General features: G+C 33.2%; 2 protein-coding genes across 4 annotated transcripts; one reads left to right on the top strand and one right to left on the bottom strand.

The window, feature by feature from the left end:
* Positions 1–8,778: 8,778 nt before the first annotated feature.
* On the bottom strand, positions 8,779–13,313 carry LOC145563689 (uncharacterized). Of its 3 annotated transcripts, none has more exons than XM_081624123.1 (5): positions 12,845–13,300; positions 12,417–12,510; positions 10,565–10,602; positions 10,345–10,480; positions 8,779–9,717 (listed from the first exon to the last, which is right to left on the bottom strand). In XM_081624123.1, the coding sequence occupies exons 1-5, from the start codon at positions 13,190–13,192 to the stop codon at positions 9,290–9,292; spliced, it is 1,044 nt and encodes a 347-aa protein (XP_081480249.1). In that variant the 5' UTR covers positions 13,193–13,300; the 3' UTR covers positions 8,779–9,289. The 3 variants fall into 3 exon arrangements, with proteins under 3 accessions (XP_081480249.1, XP_081480250.1, XP_081480251.1); XM_081624125.1 differs by having other exon boundaries at positions 9,499–9,689; positions 12,845–13,313; XM_081624124.1 differs by lacking the exons at positions 10,565–10,602; positions 12,417–12,510 and having other exon boundaries at positions 8,780–9,717; positions 12,845–13,298.
* A 1,147-nt stretch (positions 13,314–14,460) lies between these two features.
* LOC145563690 (homologous-pairing protein 2 homolog) lies at positions 14,461–17,049 on the top strand. The gene is made up of 6 exons (XM_081624126.1): positions 14,461–14,684; positions 14,878–14,903; positions 15,811–16,078; positions 16,241–16,311; positions 16,434–16,622; positions 16,707–17,049. Exons 1-6 carry the CDS (start codon positions 14,657–14,659, stop codon positions 16,803–16,805), a joined length of 681 nt encoding a protein of 226 aa, XP_081480252.1. The 5' UTR covers positions 14,461–14,656; the 3' UTR covers positions 16,806–17,049.
* The last annotated feature ends 304 nt before the right edge of the window (positions 17,050–17,353 follow it).

Consider the following 17,353-nt stretch of genomic DNA (forward strand, 5'->3'; position numbering starts at 1 on the left):
GTTCTGTGTTTCATGGCAACGTGGCGCCAAATATTAATTTTTATTATAAAAAATCAATTATTATTATTATTACTATTATTATTATTATTATTATAATTAATATTATTAATAATAAGTATAATTATTAATATTATTATTACTATTATTATTACTATTATTAAATATTAATTATTGTTATTATTAATATTATAATTATTAAGTAATAATTATTATTAATATTATCATTATTAAATATTAATTATTTTTTTTTATTATTATTATTATTCAATATTAATTATTATTATAATTATTAAATGTTATTATTTATTATTATTAAAAATTAATTTTTGATAATATTATTATTATTAAATATCAATTATTTATTATTATTATTAAATATTAATTTTTAATTATAATATTATTATTAAATATTAATTTTTAATTATAATATTATTATTTAATATTATTATTATTAAAATTCAATAATATTATTATTATTAAATATAAATTTTTATTATTTTTATTATTAAATATTAATTTTTAATAATAATATTATTATTAAATATTATTTATTTATTATTATTATTATTATTATTAAATATTAATTTTTAATATTAAATATTAAATATTTATTATTATTATTAAATATTAATTATTAATATAATAATTCAATATTAAGTAATTTTTTTATGTAGAGTAGAGTAGAGTAGGGCAGAGCAGAACAGAGCAGATTTCAGCAGAGCAGAGCAGCTCTAAAGAACGGGGCCTAAGCCAAAGTTCAGGGAATGGGAGTGCTGACTAAGCAAAGTTTAGGGACTAAGATTGATGACTAATAAGCAAAAGTTTAGGGCCTTTGTAATTAATGTTGAAGGATTTTAGTACAACCAAAGTAAAATTAAGTTGTTACTCTTTGTGCTCTTTGGCTGGATAATTGATTAGCATTATCTAATTAAATAATAACAATATTAACATAGCTGACAATAAAAAGAATGAGCAATATTAGAATATAAATAATTATATCAGTTGCAAATAAACAGATAATTAAATATATCATATACGAAGGATAAGTTAAAAATGATATAAAAATATAATTCGATTTACATAAACAAATTGATATATTCACACATAAAAATTCTTCTTAATAAAAGCATCTAATAAATTGACACACTTCTTACAAGTGCGCTCGATGCTCAATTGGGTCTCCCAATCAATCTTTGAGAAGTCGTGCATAACAAGAACATCTTGACAAGAGAACAATGGGTTAGCTAATTATTAAAAAAAAAAAGGCGCAAATCTTTCAAAAAGAAAAATGTCTTTGCCTAATTATTAATCCTTAGGGCCGGTTCACATTTACTGAACTGAGCTGAATTGAAATGATTGAAGCTGAACTGAACTGAATAGAGCTGAAATGAATTTTTTATGAGAGAAGGAAATTAGGACCTGAACTGAACTGAAATGATTGGAGTTGAACTGAACTGAACTGAAATTAAGCTGAAGTGAACAGACCATTAATATCAACATAGTCCAAGCATCATGGAATTCATTAAAATATGGACAAGTCCCTAAAATTTCCCTTACAATCATGAGCTCTGCCACATAAGCGTACTTGGTCCTTAAACTTTCGATAGTGTAATAACTTATGCCTAGTCATCTTGTTAGTCCCTAAACTTTCATTGTTTAGTAAAGTAAATGACAACTCAACATCAGAACGTCCCTAAACTTTCATTAAAATATTATTTTATTTTTTGCCCCATGGGCACTTTGGTCCCTAAACTTTAGCGACTCATCTTTTTTCCACCGGAAAAGTTAGTTATGGGTGGTTGAGGGATCAATTTGCTTCATTTGAAAGATGAGGGACAAAAATGCTATAAATACTAAATTTGAGGGACCGTATTTTAGTTTAACACGTAAACTAAGATTAGAGAATTAGCCAAAATAATACCCTTTAAGGTATTCACTTTTCCAAGATGTGTCAACCCATTTTTAAAATTCCCTTAAGGTATTCACTTTTCCAAGTCGTATCCACCCATTTTCAAAATTCCACACTGTAACCCCAAAGTACTTTAGTGTATACGATGTAACCCTGCCCTAATCCCTCCGTTAACTTAAGTTAACTTTTTGTTAACTTCAACATAAATAAATTTAAAAAAAAAACAAAAAACCCCAAAACACCCAAACACCTCCCTCGATCTCCTCCCTACAAGCCGCACCACCGCCGAACCTCCAGCCGCACCACCGCCAAACCTCCCGCCGCACCTCTCATTCATCCGCACCGCCGCACCACCGCGCCTCGCTCCTCTCTCCTCGACCCACCACCGCGTGACCTTCTTCTCTCCTCTCTCAACTCTTCATGCCCAGATTTTCGACCATTTTTTGAAAATTTTTGGGCAAACGTCGAACAATTTCGACCAATTGAACCATAATTCGTGCAGATTTTCGTTGGAAAAATCAATTAAAACAAGTTTTGTGTATTTAATCTCAACCTAATTGAACCAAAATTGATGATTTAACAATTAAAATCAAATTGGGGGAAAAAATTAGGGTTTTCTATTGTTTTGAACCAAATTCTTTGATTTCAAAACGAAAACAACAATTAACAACTTAATTTTGCAATTTGAATCCAATGAAACAAAAGCCCTAAACCAATTTGTCGAAATTTCAATTTGAATTAAACTCCTACATTGCATTCTAACACCCTCTTTGGTGGTGCACTAGGTGGTGGTGGGCCTCCGATGGGTGGTAGAGGGGCCGTGATAGGTGATGGTAGAGGTCGCTGGCGAGGTTCGGCTTGCAGGTGGGGTTCGGTGGGTGGCCTGGGGTGTGTTGGTGGGTGGTGGGTCGTGAGGACTGGATTTTGGTGGCGAGAAAATATAAAACTTAAGGCAATAGCTAACGGCAGAGTTACATCTTACACACTAAAGGTACCTTGGGGTTACAACGTGGAATTTTAAAAATGGGCGGACACAGCTTGAAAAAGTGAATACCTCAGAGGTACTGTGTAGAAAAACCCAAAATTTATTGCTTACTTGATAGAGTAAGGTAGAACTCTTGCTTAGTGCTTGCATTAAGGCTTGAATCCCATAATTTCAGTAAAATATCAAGTCGTGTTTGATTATCAAATTTGTTTTTGGCGTTTAGCGAGCCATATGAACGAATGATGAGAATTGATCCTATGATCCCCTAAAATCAAGGAAAAAGCTATAACCACTTAAGCTATCCTTCACTTTTTGTGTTTAGTTAATTACTGTATCATGTCTATGAAAGTCGAAATAGAGCACAACATCTAAATAAAAGAACAAAAGTGAAGAATACCACCATAGCGTTTATATGGAGATCATATGTGTCCTCGTTGACAAAATTTCAGCACAATTCTACGGTGAAAATTTCATTATATGGAGATCATATGTGCATCATGCATATTAATTTCATTAGGTTAATTAAGCGAGAGATAGCTAGTAATTAGATGGTTAAGTAAGAGATAGTCATTAATTAAAAGAAATTAGAGATTAATTAAGTGAATTAGAGGCATTAGGTTCAACAAAAAAAAAAAAACTCTAAAATCGAATTTTTTTATTTTTGCCAAAAAGTTAAAAATCGGGTTTTCATTTGCCAAAAAGATTTTTAAAGTTTTGCTTTTTTCACAAAATAATGCATTTGTTGAGAAAAATTACAAGTGAAGTTCACATGAGTATGTAAACTAGTACAATAATTGTAAACTAGTACAATCATGCTAAATATTTTAATAAGAAAATTTGCCTATAAAAAGGCAAGTTCACTATTGTGAACAACACAAGCAAAATTACCAGAGCAATACTTCTACCATTTCACCTATTTTCTTTTACTACTTTGATCAAAACTTTTTATCGGTAAAACTTTAACACGTTATCAGCACCATTTTTTTCAATCAGGTATATTTATACTACTAAAAATTTATAACAAATAATACTATCTATTTCTAAGTGTTTTGAAGAGTATGATCTATAGTTGCCCATATTTGGGATCCTCTATACCAGAAACTCAAACATTTATTGTATCATATATCTTAAAAACAACGGTGAAAAATTCTCTTAATTATGAATTCATTGCTATCCTCTCTTGTTTTATTCATGTTGGTATCTTGCTTGTTTTTGTTTGATTCATACATGTTGCATGCTCATCTTTTACGTAAAGTTTGATTTTAGTTATTATAATTGCTTAGTAGTAACTTTGCACGCATGTTATTAATTAAATTGACAAAAAGATGCAGCCTTTTTATACTTATTATTTTTCTTTCTTTTGCGTACTTTTTGTATTTCTTTCCGTTTTCGAACCCATGATCTTTTATAGATATTACGGCTCTTGGACCACTATGGCTTGCATTTTCAGTATGATAACCTTTTACAATTTTAAACATTTATATTTAGACCATAATTTTTGCCAATACATTAGACTATTATATGATATTTTTACAGTTGTACAGAATAATAACGGATAAACCTACCTCTATAAAAGGCAGATTTTCCTCCGATTTCACCACAAATCCCTTATCACTTCCCACTTTTTATCCAAAAATCACCCAAAATTTTTCACCCCCTTCTTCTCCGATATGTTCCCCGACGACGGCAACCAAAACACCCAAAACACCACACCTTCACTTTTGAGGAAGATTTAAGGAAGATAAAACAATATTTCCTTCTAATTACGATGCTTGCAGTTTAATTAGTATCAATATTAATTTTTGTCATTATGTACAAGTAAAATTCACTTATTTTGTCGTTTTAGTAGATTAAAAGTTTGTTTTTGTTGTATTACGTTGTTTCGTTGATATAAATCATCATCGTATGAAATATACCGTCATAATTTTATATTTATTGTTACTAATATTATTGTTGTCGATTTGCTGCTTTTGCGACTAATAACAAGATTTATTTTTGCCTAATTATATAATTACGTACTCACAATAATAAACCAACGGGGAGGAAAGAACTATATTATTTATGGTTTATTATTGTTAAATTAAATTATCATGTGTTTTATTAATTTGACTATAAATATGAAATAATTAAACATTTGTGTTGTAGATATGATTTATTATTATAAACTAATTATCACGTAATTTGTTGTAACTAAAATGGGAGACCTAATGAAAAGATAGTTCAACATCTTAGATTTATCTGGAAAGAAATTTTTGGAATGGAAAGTAGATGCAATGATGAATTTGAAAGCTCAAGACTTGGAGTACACTGTTAAAGAAAATAAAAGTCCCTCTGATCAAACAACTGATACTACCACTTCTGCAATGATGGTTGTAAAATCTGTAACTGAACAAGATAAGGCAAAAGTCTTAATGTTGTTAAGTCATCATTTACATGAAGGCTTTAAAACTAAGTACATGATGGTTGAAGATCCCAAAGAATTATGGGATTGCCTTAATGAAAGATTTGGACACCACAAAAGGGTGCTCCTTCCTAAGGCATTATTTGACCGGACAAATTTACGGTTCCGAGATTTCAAATCTGTAATTGATTACAATTCAACCATACATGAGATAATATCTATATTGAGATACTATGATCATCCACTCACCAATGAACAGATGATTGAAAAATAACACTCACTACCTTTCATGCAAGCAACAAACTGTTGCAAGAACAGTATCGTGAAAGAGGTTTTAAAAAGTTTAATGAATTTATGAGTGTATTGCTTGTTGCGGAACAAAATAGTGATCTTTTGTTAAAAAATCATAATCTTAGACCAACTAGGTCTTTGGCCACACATCATGAGGCAAATGCAACAAATTCTTATCAACCCGAGTCAAATGCTACACGAAGAGGTGGACGTGGAAATTACTATGGTCGTGGAAACTATCGCGGACGTGGTTGTGGTCGTGGTAGAAACAATTTTCAAAGAAACAGTAATTTCAAAAATTCTAAAAAACAGAAGGGACAGTGATAAGTTATATATTGTGCGTGTTTTTAGAGTCCATTAGGTAGTTTTCGAGTCTAGATTAGTTGTTCATAGCTTATCTTAGCCTGATTTGGTTTAGTTGTGATCATATTATGCTTTTATGGATAGTTTCGTTGTTTTTGATGTATTTCAGGATGAACGACGCTAATTTGGATTGTCACGAGAGTTTGTTACGATGAAGGAGTAGTTTCCCATTGCCGTGGCGGGGCAACATTGCCCTGGTAGCCAGGGCGGAAGAAGGAGAAGAGACAAGAAAAGTATTCCTATGAAGTATCTTCCTCCTATCGCCCTGGCAGGGCAACATTGCCTTGACAACCAGGGCGGAGAGGATTTATGTTGATTATAAGCTTCGAGGGTCAGTCGTGGAGTATGTATTGCCCGCCCAACCGGGCAGCATTGCCCTGGCAGACCGGGCGGACAAAAGCGCTACATATGAAGGATCTCTTGAAGGCATAAGGTCGAGTTTGCTTCTCGCACCCGACCGGGCAGCCTTGCCCTGGCTGCCCGAGCAATGTTTCGGGAACCTTATTTTCCTACGTTTTCGAGTTTAATTATTTTATGGGTTATAAATACCCTTTGTAAACCCCGACTAAAACACACTTAGTTATTATCTTGCAGCTTTTAAACCTTCATTGGAACCCTAATATTCTCTCTAGATCTAGATTAATTTGCACTTTCAAGTTTTGATCTTTGTTTATCAACAATTGGTACTTTTCTTCATTCAAGTAATTGGTATTCATCTTTACTTCTTCTTTTACTTTTATTTTTTTATTAACCATGTTTTCTTCATTGAATATTGTTTTTGCTTCCGTTAATATGTGTGAGTAGTCCTTTAATCCGGGATCTTGCGGAACCCGAATATGATTGATGCATGATTTAATTCTTTAAATTCTCTAATGATAATTGCAATTGATATGCTTAATTGATTATGCTTATGCCAATACTAAATTAGGGATAATTGGTATTGTTATTAATCCATTATTTTAATCGCAACGGGAGTTAGGTTTTGACGGGTTTGAATAAATCAATTAAGGGTTTGAAGTTCATCACGGGAGTAGTTGAATGGATGATTAGGAAGTTAGAGTAATGTGCTCAAAGTCTTTAATTTACATGATTCTACGGAAGTAGGCTTGATTGTGATTAGGGAAGCCATTGATAACTCGAGAGAGACCATTAGTACTATTCAAGGATTACTTTTCCTCATTAATCAATTAAATTATATGTTAGGAGTAGAACGATTATTGCATTGATTGTATTCGTGGTAATGCTTTATCTTGGATGTTTAGTATTTGATCTATCATATTATTCAGTTTAATCGTTCTTCTTTGTTAATTAGTTATTAATTCTCACTTATTTGATTTGGTTACTTGGTTAGTAGTTACTTGAGTCTAATTAATTAGTTGAACCATAGTCTCTTGGGATCCGACCCTTACTTGCCCGTCTACATAGTAGTGGTCTTGTTAGGTAATTTTTGTTAAGTACGCGACACCCCTATCAGACAGTCATCTGGAAGCCACAAACAAATTCCTTCGAAAGGAAAAAAAACACATGTTACAGATGTGGCATGACAGGGAATTGGGGACGTACTTGTCGTACGGCTAATTTGGTAGCCCTTTACCAGGATTTTGTAAATGGAAAAGAACAAATGCAGAAGCAAATTATGTTAACGAAGAAAATGCTCCTTGTCCCAGCCTCAATGTGTCTGATTATTTCATGGATAATGCTGAAATTGGAAATGATTTCGTCTTTAGAGAAAATAACAATGCTTAGATTTCCCATCTACTAATGTAATATATATTATGTTTTAATGTATTTCTGTTATGTACTGTATTTTAAATTTCTAGTTATGTACTTTTAATTTCTATCACCAATAAAAGTTTGTATGATGTTATTCTAAACTAATTTCATACTATTTTATGAAGATATGGATCTGCCTGAAGTTAATTTCAAATATCAATGCCTTTTGGACAGTGGAACAACACATATTATCTTGAAGGATAGAAAATATTTTTTACAACTAAAGTTGTTTCAAGTAAATGTAAATACTATTTTTGGGTCAGCAAAATTAATTGAAGGATCTGAAAAGGCTTGTATAATGCTTCCAAATGGGACAAAATTGATAATCAATAATGCTTTATATTCGAATAAATCTCGAAGAAATCTCATAAGCTCCAAAGATGTATGCCAAAATGGCTATCATTTAGAAACAATGACAACAGATCAAAAGGAGTATATATGCCTCACGGCAGAAAAACATGGCAAGAAACATATTTATGAGAAATTGCCAGCATATTCTTCGGGGTTATATCGTATAAACATACGGCCCGTGAAAATCAATATGATATCTAACAAGAAGTTAGATGACAAACATTTGATTATTTTATGGCATGATCGTTTGGGAAATCCAGTAACTGGGATGATGCAAAGAATAATAGCACATACAATTGGACATTCAATAAGAAATGTCAAAATTCCTCGATCAGAAGAATTAACATGCCCTGCATGTTCACTTGGCAAATTAATAATAAGGCCATCTATGAACAAAATTGCTACTGAATCTCCAATATTCTTGGAAAGAATTCAGGGAGATATATGTGGGCCAATGAATCCGACATGCGGACCAATTCGATATTTCATGGTTTTAATTGATGCTTCTACACGATGGTCACATGTCAGTCTGCTTTCAAGTAGAAATATTGCCTTTGCAAAATTACTTGCCCAAATTATCAAATTAAGAGCACAATTCTCAGATCATACGATAAAGAAAGAAAATAAGACTTGACAATGCTGGGGAATTTACATCCCAAACATTTAATGATTATTGTATGTCAATTGGAATTGATGTTGAACACCCAGTAGCTCATGTTCATCACACAAAATAGTCTAGCTGAATCACTAATTAAGATATTACAATTGATTGTAAGACCATTATTAATGAGGTCAAAATTGCCATTATTTGCTTGGGGACATGCTATAATGCATGCAGCAGCACTAATTAGATTGAGACCTACAGCTTACCATAAATTCTCACCACTAAAACTTGTTTGTGGTCAAGAACCAAGTATCTCACATCTAAAAATCTTTGGTTGTGATGTATATGTTCCATTGCTCCACCCCAACAAACAAAAATGGGTCCACAAAGAAGGCTGAGAATTTATGTCGGGTTTGAATCCCCCTCTATAATTAAATATCTTGAACCATTGGCTGGTGACTTATTTACGGCTAGATTTGCCGACTGTCACTTTAATGAAACAGTATTCTCAGCCTTTTACATCAGAGTTAAGCCTTTTACATCAGAGTTAAGCCTTTTACAAAGGAAAACTCAAGAATTGAAACTCTCATCTTGAGTTGTTCTCCTAATCAATCATTCAAGCAGCTCTTCAACCACCTCTCTTTTTAGACAAAGAAGATAAGCAAGCAAGCCAATTACTGGTATGTATCTAGCGTATTTTACAAACATAAGTCTGTCTTCCGCAACATTTGGTAGGTTTTCACCAATCAACCAAGGCTGAAAGATTGTATAAAGAACAATATCCCAGATAAAAGCATAAGCGAGCCTCTCAGATCCCAGATAGCTCAACAAGAAATTCCACCTTTCATTTAAACTTCCAAAATCACCATCCATTCTTCCATATAGAGCCCACAGAATGGATGTTGCACACACAGCCCCACCAATCAAACCAACTACTGGAGCACCTTTGATCATCACAGTACCCAATTGAGAGGGCTTTCTTGGGTAGTCACTTGCATCAGCTCCATTTTGTCTGATAGCCATGTAGGGTATCAAGAATGCTATGAACAAAAAATAACAATGGTACTCAACAACTCTTGCGTAAAATATATACTCCATATATCTATATATAAAAGCATAGTCACAGAAAAATACGAATCCTATAATGCATCACAATTAAAAGATGTTTAAACCAGGAAATCAAGATAACTGATTTTTACCAGTATAACTTAATGTAAGAAAACTGGAGAAGCAACTTTACAGTAACTACATCAGAGTGCCTGTAGCTATCAGGAATTCAGGATATTAAATATAAGGACAAATTCTAGGGCAAATAACCAAGACACATTCTCCAATTGTTGAAAAGGAAGCAAACTACATGGAACAAAGATGAATTACGAGGATAAAACTAAGAGGAATTACGAGGAACTAAGCCTTCCTTAATTATCAACATGAAGAAACATTTTTAAAATGTGAATTGATGTTTACATGTCACACAATGTTTACATTTCCAAGGTGAGCGATTTTGTTATATTGCTCTAGATTTTCTAATGTACTAATACTCTTTCAAAATTTTACTTTATGACAACCATTACATAAAATGAATTTTATTCAACTTCATCAGAACAACAGAGCAGAATCAGGCAAGATAATCCAAACTAAGCAAAAGAGTCATCAGTAGAACTTACTGTTTGTCAGGAACATCTGAAGGCCCCATAACGCATCCAGGGATCCCTTGTATCTACTGTTCTTAAAATCAGTGTATAGTAGAGGAGCAAACATGAAGGTCCATGCCACAACAAAGTTGAAGAGTCCTTCAGACATCTAAATTGAAATCAAAATTCTCAATCAGAGTAGGCAATTAAGATATTGAATGCATTGGTCTTGAACTTCAGTCACACTACTTACTGGGTGAAGAACTGGGGCTTCTACAGCATGAATACCAACTACTCTGTCAGAAACACACACAGTACAAATGATTAGTACTAGAGCTCTGGTACCTCACAAGGTTAACAGAAGACAAAGCAGAGTATAATTACCTGTCTATGCAAAAGAGGATAAAGGTGGGCATATATTAAAAAATGCAGAAACGTTATATTATGCAAAAGAGGATAAAGGTGGGCATATATTAAAAAATGCAGAAATGTTATATCATAATTTATGCTTTAATGAGAGTGAGGGATAGCTCAAGTGATTAAAGCTTTCCTCCCGATTCCAGGAGATCCTGGGATCGATTCTAATCCCTGCCCTTGTGGCTCTCTATACACCAAAAAAAAAATATATATATATATATATTTTATGCTTTAATCATAGGGACAGAGATTTTATGCTTCTATCATAGACAGCAGAACAAAGCTTCATGCTATGGAAGTATACAGCTTCTAGTGTATCATAAATTCAAAATGCCACAGGTGTAAACAACCATATGAAATCAGTAATTGTGTACAGATGAAATGTTAGTGACAGCTCTATTTTGTTGATGTATACAGTCACAGCCCTAATGAAAGCAATTGGCCTATGAACCTCATTCCGTCGTAAGTCATAATGTGTAAGATGATAATTACATCTTCCTTTTCATAACGACTAGCCCTACCTGGCTACTTGCATCCATGTGCTTCAAATTCGCCGGAGTTCACTCTCATATAGCTATCCCCACCCCCCACCCCCCACGTGTCAATCCCATGAGTTAATTCTTCATTCCCTCAACAGCAGAAAAAGGAGCAAAAATTGCCATAAGTTGTTAAATCCCAGAACAAAAGTTACCTAGCCATTTTGCCGATAATATTTGAAATACTGAGTGCAGGTCTGCTTATAATGAAGATGGAGGTATTCATGTGCTCCAAAGAAGGCTCAAGTGTGCTTTTTGCCTTGAATGTGCTTTTGCCTTGCTAAGAGTGATTCTCAATCCTAAAACATTATAAAGGCAGAAACCTCCTCAACTTGATATGTTATGGTTGCACGTGAAAGACGTGAAAATTTAGGAAATGGTGCTGAATTTAGGTGTCAAATTAAACATGGGCTTCCTTATAATAAACCAAACTAGTTGTGTAGGCACACCACAACAAAATGGGAATGTTGAGCGGAAATAAAGAGGATATCTTGGAATCTATGATAGGTGTTGAGTAACAAACAACATCGATATAGTAATATAATATTGAAGTTAAAAACAACCTATTTTATTTATTGACGTTATGGTAAGTAGGGAATTTGAGTATAATTAATTGATAACCCAAGGAAGATGAAGGATTCCTGACACCTTAAAGACTTCGGGATGCCAAGTTGGTGATATAAACAAACAATCATCTCTTGCAGCTCTTCACTAGCAGTGTGACATAATTCTGAAGTAGCCACATAGCTAAATCAAGCTCATTTTCAAGATTAAATTTTCAACAGCTACCTCTAATTTCAAAAGCTAATATTTCTAACTTTTCATAAAACCTACCTTCACCACTAAAAGCTACCCTAACCACTACTTTGCCAAACACTTACATTTTTTGTTAAGTAGTGGTTTTTGACCAAATCAAACCACTAAAAGCTACTCAAACGCTAAGTGTCGAGGGTCCGACATGGGTGCTTAAGGTGAAATAAAGAGTCAATGTAACATAGCCCAGCAATCAACCTACTCACCCTTTCTCTGAATCTAAGAGCCAAGTAGTCATGCACAAGCTACACATCCTGCTTGGCTTGAAGTTGGTCATAACTCATAAGCACATATTATTTACACTTACCAAGAATATAAGACCATCAAAGTGATACTTACCAGCATTTGTTATCGGTAAGATAAAGAAGAAATTCAAAGAAAGCCCCACAAGATCATTGATAGTGTCCGAACTGATAGCCCATACAGGATCACCCTGTCATATGTGCAAGTTCATTTTTTATAGTTAGAAAAAGAGGTCAAACTTGCATAGCACATTGCTAGTAATTGTCAATAATTTGAGACAATTGAAACAATTAAGTACATTATATGAATTGTCAATTTCTATTGAAAATTGTTAGGTTTGACAAATCATTCACATATAAACAATGAAAATCCAAATACAATGCAATCAACTGCATCACAATTCACGACAACATTATTCCAATCAATCTATACCTTATCCTACATTCTATCAAACCAAAAAAATCAAATATGGTAGAAAATTAGGGCAAAATTGAAGAGCATAAAAAGGAAGAGAGCATACTAACAGGAGCAAAAGGAAGCAAAAAGAGCCAAACAATGTAGACCCCTTCCATAACCCACAAAACTGCTTGAGTTAATTTTCTACGAAAAGATTCAGATTCATCTTCAACTTCAACACCAACTAACCCAGAATTCTTTCTATTCGACGAACTTCGAGTTGCAGAACAAGGAATTGTGAGTTGACAATGGCGATTTGGCGGGAAATTAAGGGTAGTTTTTTGGGGGAATTTGAGTGGAAGATGATGATGAGAGAGAGAAAAGCGTCGAGAAATGGAAGGTTTAGGAGGTGGTTGGGAGGTGTGGAGTAAGAGAGTTCGAAGTGGAATGACTGTTGACGACGCCATTGTTGTCATCTTCAAGGTACTGCTGAAAGTTGTGATGAAGAAGAGAGAGAATGGTTATTGGTTTGGTTCTGTGTTTCATGGCAACGTGGCGCCAAATTCATCAGAGATTAGTTTTACGGAGTACACGTATTACCCAAAGGAGTTTCCACTAAACCGTGAAAATGATAAGAGTATCTCCAACAGATACAATGTTTTGTACCTTGCTTTTCCACATTAATTTTTAAGTTATAACACTTTTTAACAATAAAGTGTTCCATTAGTAAGTTATAACATCTCTTAGTTTGTAAAAAATAAATATTAAAAAATAAATAAATAATTATATACATGTTATAATATGAATGAAATTTATTTGTCTCATTTTCAATCAAGCATGTAGCTTATTTAAGCTACAATTGATAGCGTGTTGCTTAATTTTTTGTTCCTTCATGGAAAGCATGTAGCTAGGAATTTTATTTATATGGCAAGCAAGTCCTTACAATTAAACCATTAGAGATGCTCTAATACTCCGTAATCCATATTACAAATAGTTTTTTTTTTTTTTTTGGGACGGTAACTAAGATAAGTCAAGTTAATTTAATTTAGAGCAGATATTTTTCTTTATTTAAAATAAAAAAATAATAATAAAAAAACCCAATAATTTTAGTTGACTAAAAATTAGAGAGTAGTTCATTTTAGTGAATTGTGTTATTTGCGTATAATAGAGAATTAGCAAAAATTATTTATATTTTCAATCAATATCAAGGGAATAAAACAAAGCCTAATTACTTATATGTAAAAGTTTTTTTATACTAGTAATTTGCTTAGATTATGAGATGAAGTTTTTTAGTTTTATTTGATACCTAAAAGTATGGGTTTGAGCAAAATTCACCTTACTCTTAGGGCCTGTTTTCTTCAAATTATTTGCAGTTCAGTTCCAATAAATTAAGTTCAGTTAATTAGAACAGACTCTTAGGTTTACAAACCCCATACCTTGAGAGTTTGGGATATGAATGTAAATCATTCTAAACCCATATTTTATACTTAAATTTAGTAAACCAAAGCTACAAAGTTATTTTTTCATTTTAAGTTAAGACAAATTATATGTTTTTTAATCGATTGAGGCCCCCAACCCAATCATAGGAATGGGTGATGAGGATTCGAAGTCTGGAACCCCACCCATCTCCTCCTAGTTCCTCAACATTGATCAAAAAGCAAAAACGAAAATCCTACCCATTGATTTAACATTTTAAATAATCTGTTTACCCCTAATTGCCCTAAATCGTAGGCGGCAAGCTACAATCTAACAAAACCGCACCGTTTGGAGCACAATACACTTAAAACGACGACGCATTAAACAGAAATAGAAGACGCAACACTGCTGAAGCACCCTCTATTGCTCCTCCCTCCTCCCAATCCCATAGTTGTCAGTTTTCCCGCGCAACATCTGCAACTCAACTTCACTCCGCCAAACTTTCGTATTTTCTCTTCTCCACCATGGCCCCCAAACCCGACAGCGCTGAAGGTATTCTCTCTCTCCTTAACTCATTTTCAGCTTCAATCACTCCTTTTTTTCTTTTTAAGGTTTAATCTTCTCATTATACCACTCATTTTGCTAAATTCGTATTATTTCCTCTTAATTTCACCATTTTATGAGTTTTTTCAGTGTTAATTTCTCTAACATTGTTGAATTTTTTTGGTGGATGTAATTTGTTCAGGTATAGTACTCAACTTCGTCAACGAGGTAATCCACTTTCCTTAAACCCTTAGTTTTTATTTTACCGATTTTGTGGCAAAATATTTGATAGTTATGTTCGTCAAATTGTTTATTTTCAGATTCTTGTGATTGAAATTGTATACAACATGTATGAGCTTGTAATTTTAGAGCTCAAGTTGTTTGGAAATTGATTGATTTTTCTGTAAAATAAGTATAGCAAAAACAAAGTAGCTTATTGTAGGTTTAGGACGTTTAGCTGAAATTTAAAATCAGGACTATTTCCTGCATTTTGATTTTTTTTTTTTTTTTTTTTTTAATAAATTCTATAGTTGAAAGTTGCAGTATGAAATGATATTTTTATGAAACTGATTTTCGAGTGTATGATTCATGAGCATCATTTCGAAGTTATTGTGCTAATTTACCTCTGATTCTAGAATTTACAAAAGAATTAAAGTTCATGGACTTGTGAATTATTCTTTCATATGATATCCCTACTAGTTTTTGTATGTTTGTAACTCTAAGGGTAAGTACTGGCTTTATTTGCGGATTCAAGTATCATTAGGTCTATTATGAAGTACTTGGATATCGTGTTGTGTCTGGTATTTTAAGAGTTTGGAGAAATGTAAGGTTGGAGTGAAGAACAATAAGTTGAAAAGATTTCAATGAGATAGGTTAACAGCCTGATAAAAGACCTGAAATTGCACTTTCATGTTTGTTATTAGACGCATAATCTGATGATTAAGCTGAAAATAAATAAATGAAATAGAAGTCATTTGAAATATTAAGACATGTCGGGGCTTTTTCAATAACTAGCAAAATGTTTATTTTAAATATTTTAGTTAAGATTCGTCAATTTGTCAGCCACTGCCCACTTATGTTTAGCTGGCTATACTTGTTTGTCTTAATCTGTATTATGTTTGCTGTTCTTGTCCAGCAAAATAGGCCTTTAAATGCACAGAATGCTGCTGATGCATTGCAAAAGTTCAATCTCAAAAAGACTGCAGTTCAAAAAGCTCTTGATTCACTCGCTGATAGTGGAAAGATTGCGTTTAAAGAGTATGGCAAGCAGAAGATCTACATTGCACGTCAAGACCAGTTTGAGATTCCAAACAGTGAAGAGCTTAATCAGATGAAGGAACAGAATGCTAAATTACAGGAACAAGTTAACGAACAGAAGAAAGCAGTTAGCGAGGTTGAGGGAGGTAGGCTAAACTTCTAACCTTACACTTTGATAAACCACATGGTTCTTACTCATCTTTTCATTTATTTATGAAAGAGAAATGAAAATTGAATTGGAATTTTGGATGCAATGCTAGTGATCTGTGCTGGCTTTAATTTGATCTCCTTGATAATTTTGTTTTCAGAAATCAAATCCTTACAGTCAAATTTGACACTAGAAGATATGCAAGCCAAGCTGGGAAGGCTTAAGACAGAGGTATATTGCATGATTTGCAGGAAGATTTTTTTATTAGGATATTAACTTGCGTTTTTTAAAACAAATAGCTGAACTTGGGAGAATTTTGAACTTGATGATTTCTCTGTTGACATCTCAACTAGGTTGAGGAAATGGAGGATAAGTTGACTAAATTGCGTGGAGGAGTCACCCTTGTGAAACCAGAGGACAGGAAGGCTATTGAAGATCTGTATGTGAATGCAATTAGTCATTGGAGAAAGCGCAAAAGGATGTTCAAAGACATATGGGATACAATAACTGAAAATTTACCGAGGGATCTAAAAGAGCTTAAGGTCTTTTTCTTCCTCACTTCTATAGTTTTATAGGCCTCCAAAAATATTCCCCTTCACTGATTCAACTCCTTCCATTTATTTCAGGAGGAACTCGGTATTGAATATGATGAAGATGCTGGGCAGAGTTTGCAGTCTTTTTGTAATTTGATGCCACAAAGCAAAAAGCGGGGAAGAGGTCAGTAAAGTTCATGCTGCAGTCAATGCTGAAGTTTTACTAGTGGCTTGCAACAAAGTTCATGGTATATATTTATGCATTTGGGAAGTATTGCACCAGAATAGATCGTTCAGGTACGCTGGATGTTGTTGGTTTTTTAATCAGTAAGTTTTACTAGAACTATAATTCATAGTTGTAAAAGCATTTTCACTTATTAGTGTTTATAAGCTTATATATGCTTGATATCTATAGAGTCCTCTTTCAGTTGTACCAAAAAGACCAGCTTCACATAGCTGGTTTCATTATCAAATTATGTGCAGTGTCATCAACATAACTTAAGTATACTGGATTACTGGTTACTTATTACCTACCCAAGAAACTTTATCTGAACTGCTTGCATTATTTAGTGAAAACAAGATTATCTCAATGATGAGCATTTCTGTACTAATGCATAATGTCTGGAAAGTAGAAATGTTGACTGGCTATCCATGCACAAGAGGATTACTTCTCAGTTTTTATTTCTGCACTTAATACAATAGATTTAGAATAGTGGCTAGTTCTGGGACATTGACCGGAT

The sequence above is a fragment of the Chenopodium album genome, chromosome 10 (assembly GCF_948465745.1).
Source record: "Chenopodium album chromosome 10, dcCheAlbu1.1, whole genome shotgun sequence".
Classification (NCBI taxonomy): domain Eukaryota; kingdom Viridiplantae; phylum Streptophyta; class Magnoliopsida; order Caryophyllales; family Amaranthaceae; genus Chenopodium; species Chenopodium album.

Bases quoted from the DNA above. Each gene is read 5' to 3' on its own strand.
- LOC145563689 (XM_081624123.1), bottom strand. From the start codon at position 13,192: ATGACAACAATGGCGTCGTCAACAGTCATTCCACTTCGAACTCTCTTA. The intron at 10,603-12,416 runs GTAAGTATCACT...CTGACAGAGTAG, and splicing joins CTTACCGATAACAAATGCTG to TTGGTATTCATGCTGTAGAA. The intron at 10,481-10,564 runs GTAAGTAGTGTG...ATTTCAATTTAG, and splicing joins AAGCCCCAGTTCTTCACCCA to ATGTCTGAAGGACTCTTCAA.
- LOC145563690 (XM_081624126.1), top strand. From the start codon at position 14,657: ATGGCCCCCAAACCCGACAGCGCTGAAG. The intron at 14,904-15,810 runs GTAATCCACTTT...GTTCTTGTCCAG, and splicing joins TACTCAACTTCGTCAACGAG to CAAAATAGGCCTTTAAATGC. The intron at 16,312-16,433 runs GTATATTGCATG...CATCTCAACTAG, and splicing joins TGGGAAGGCTTAAGACAGAG to GTTGAGGAAATGGAGGATAA.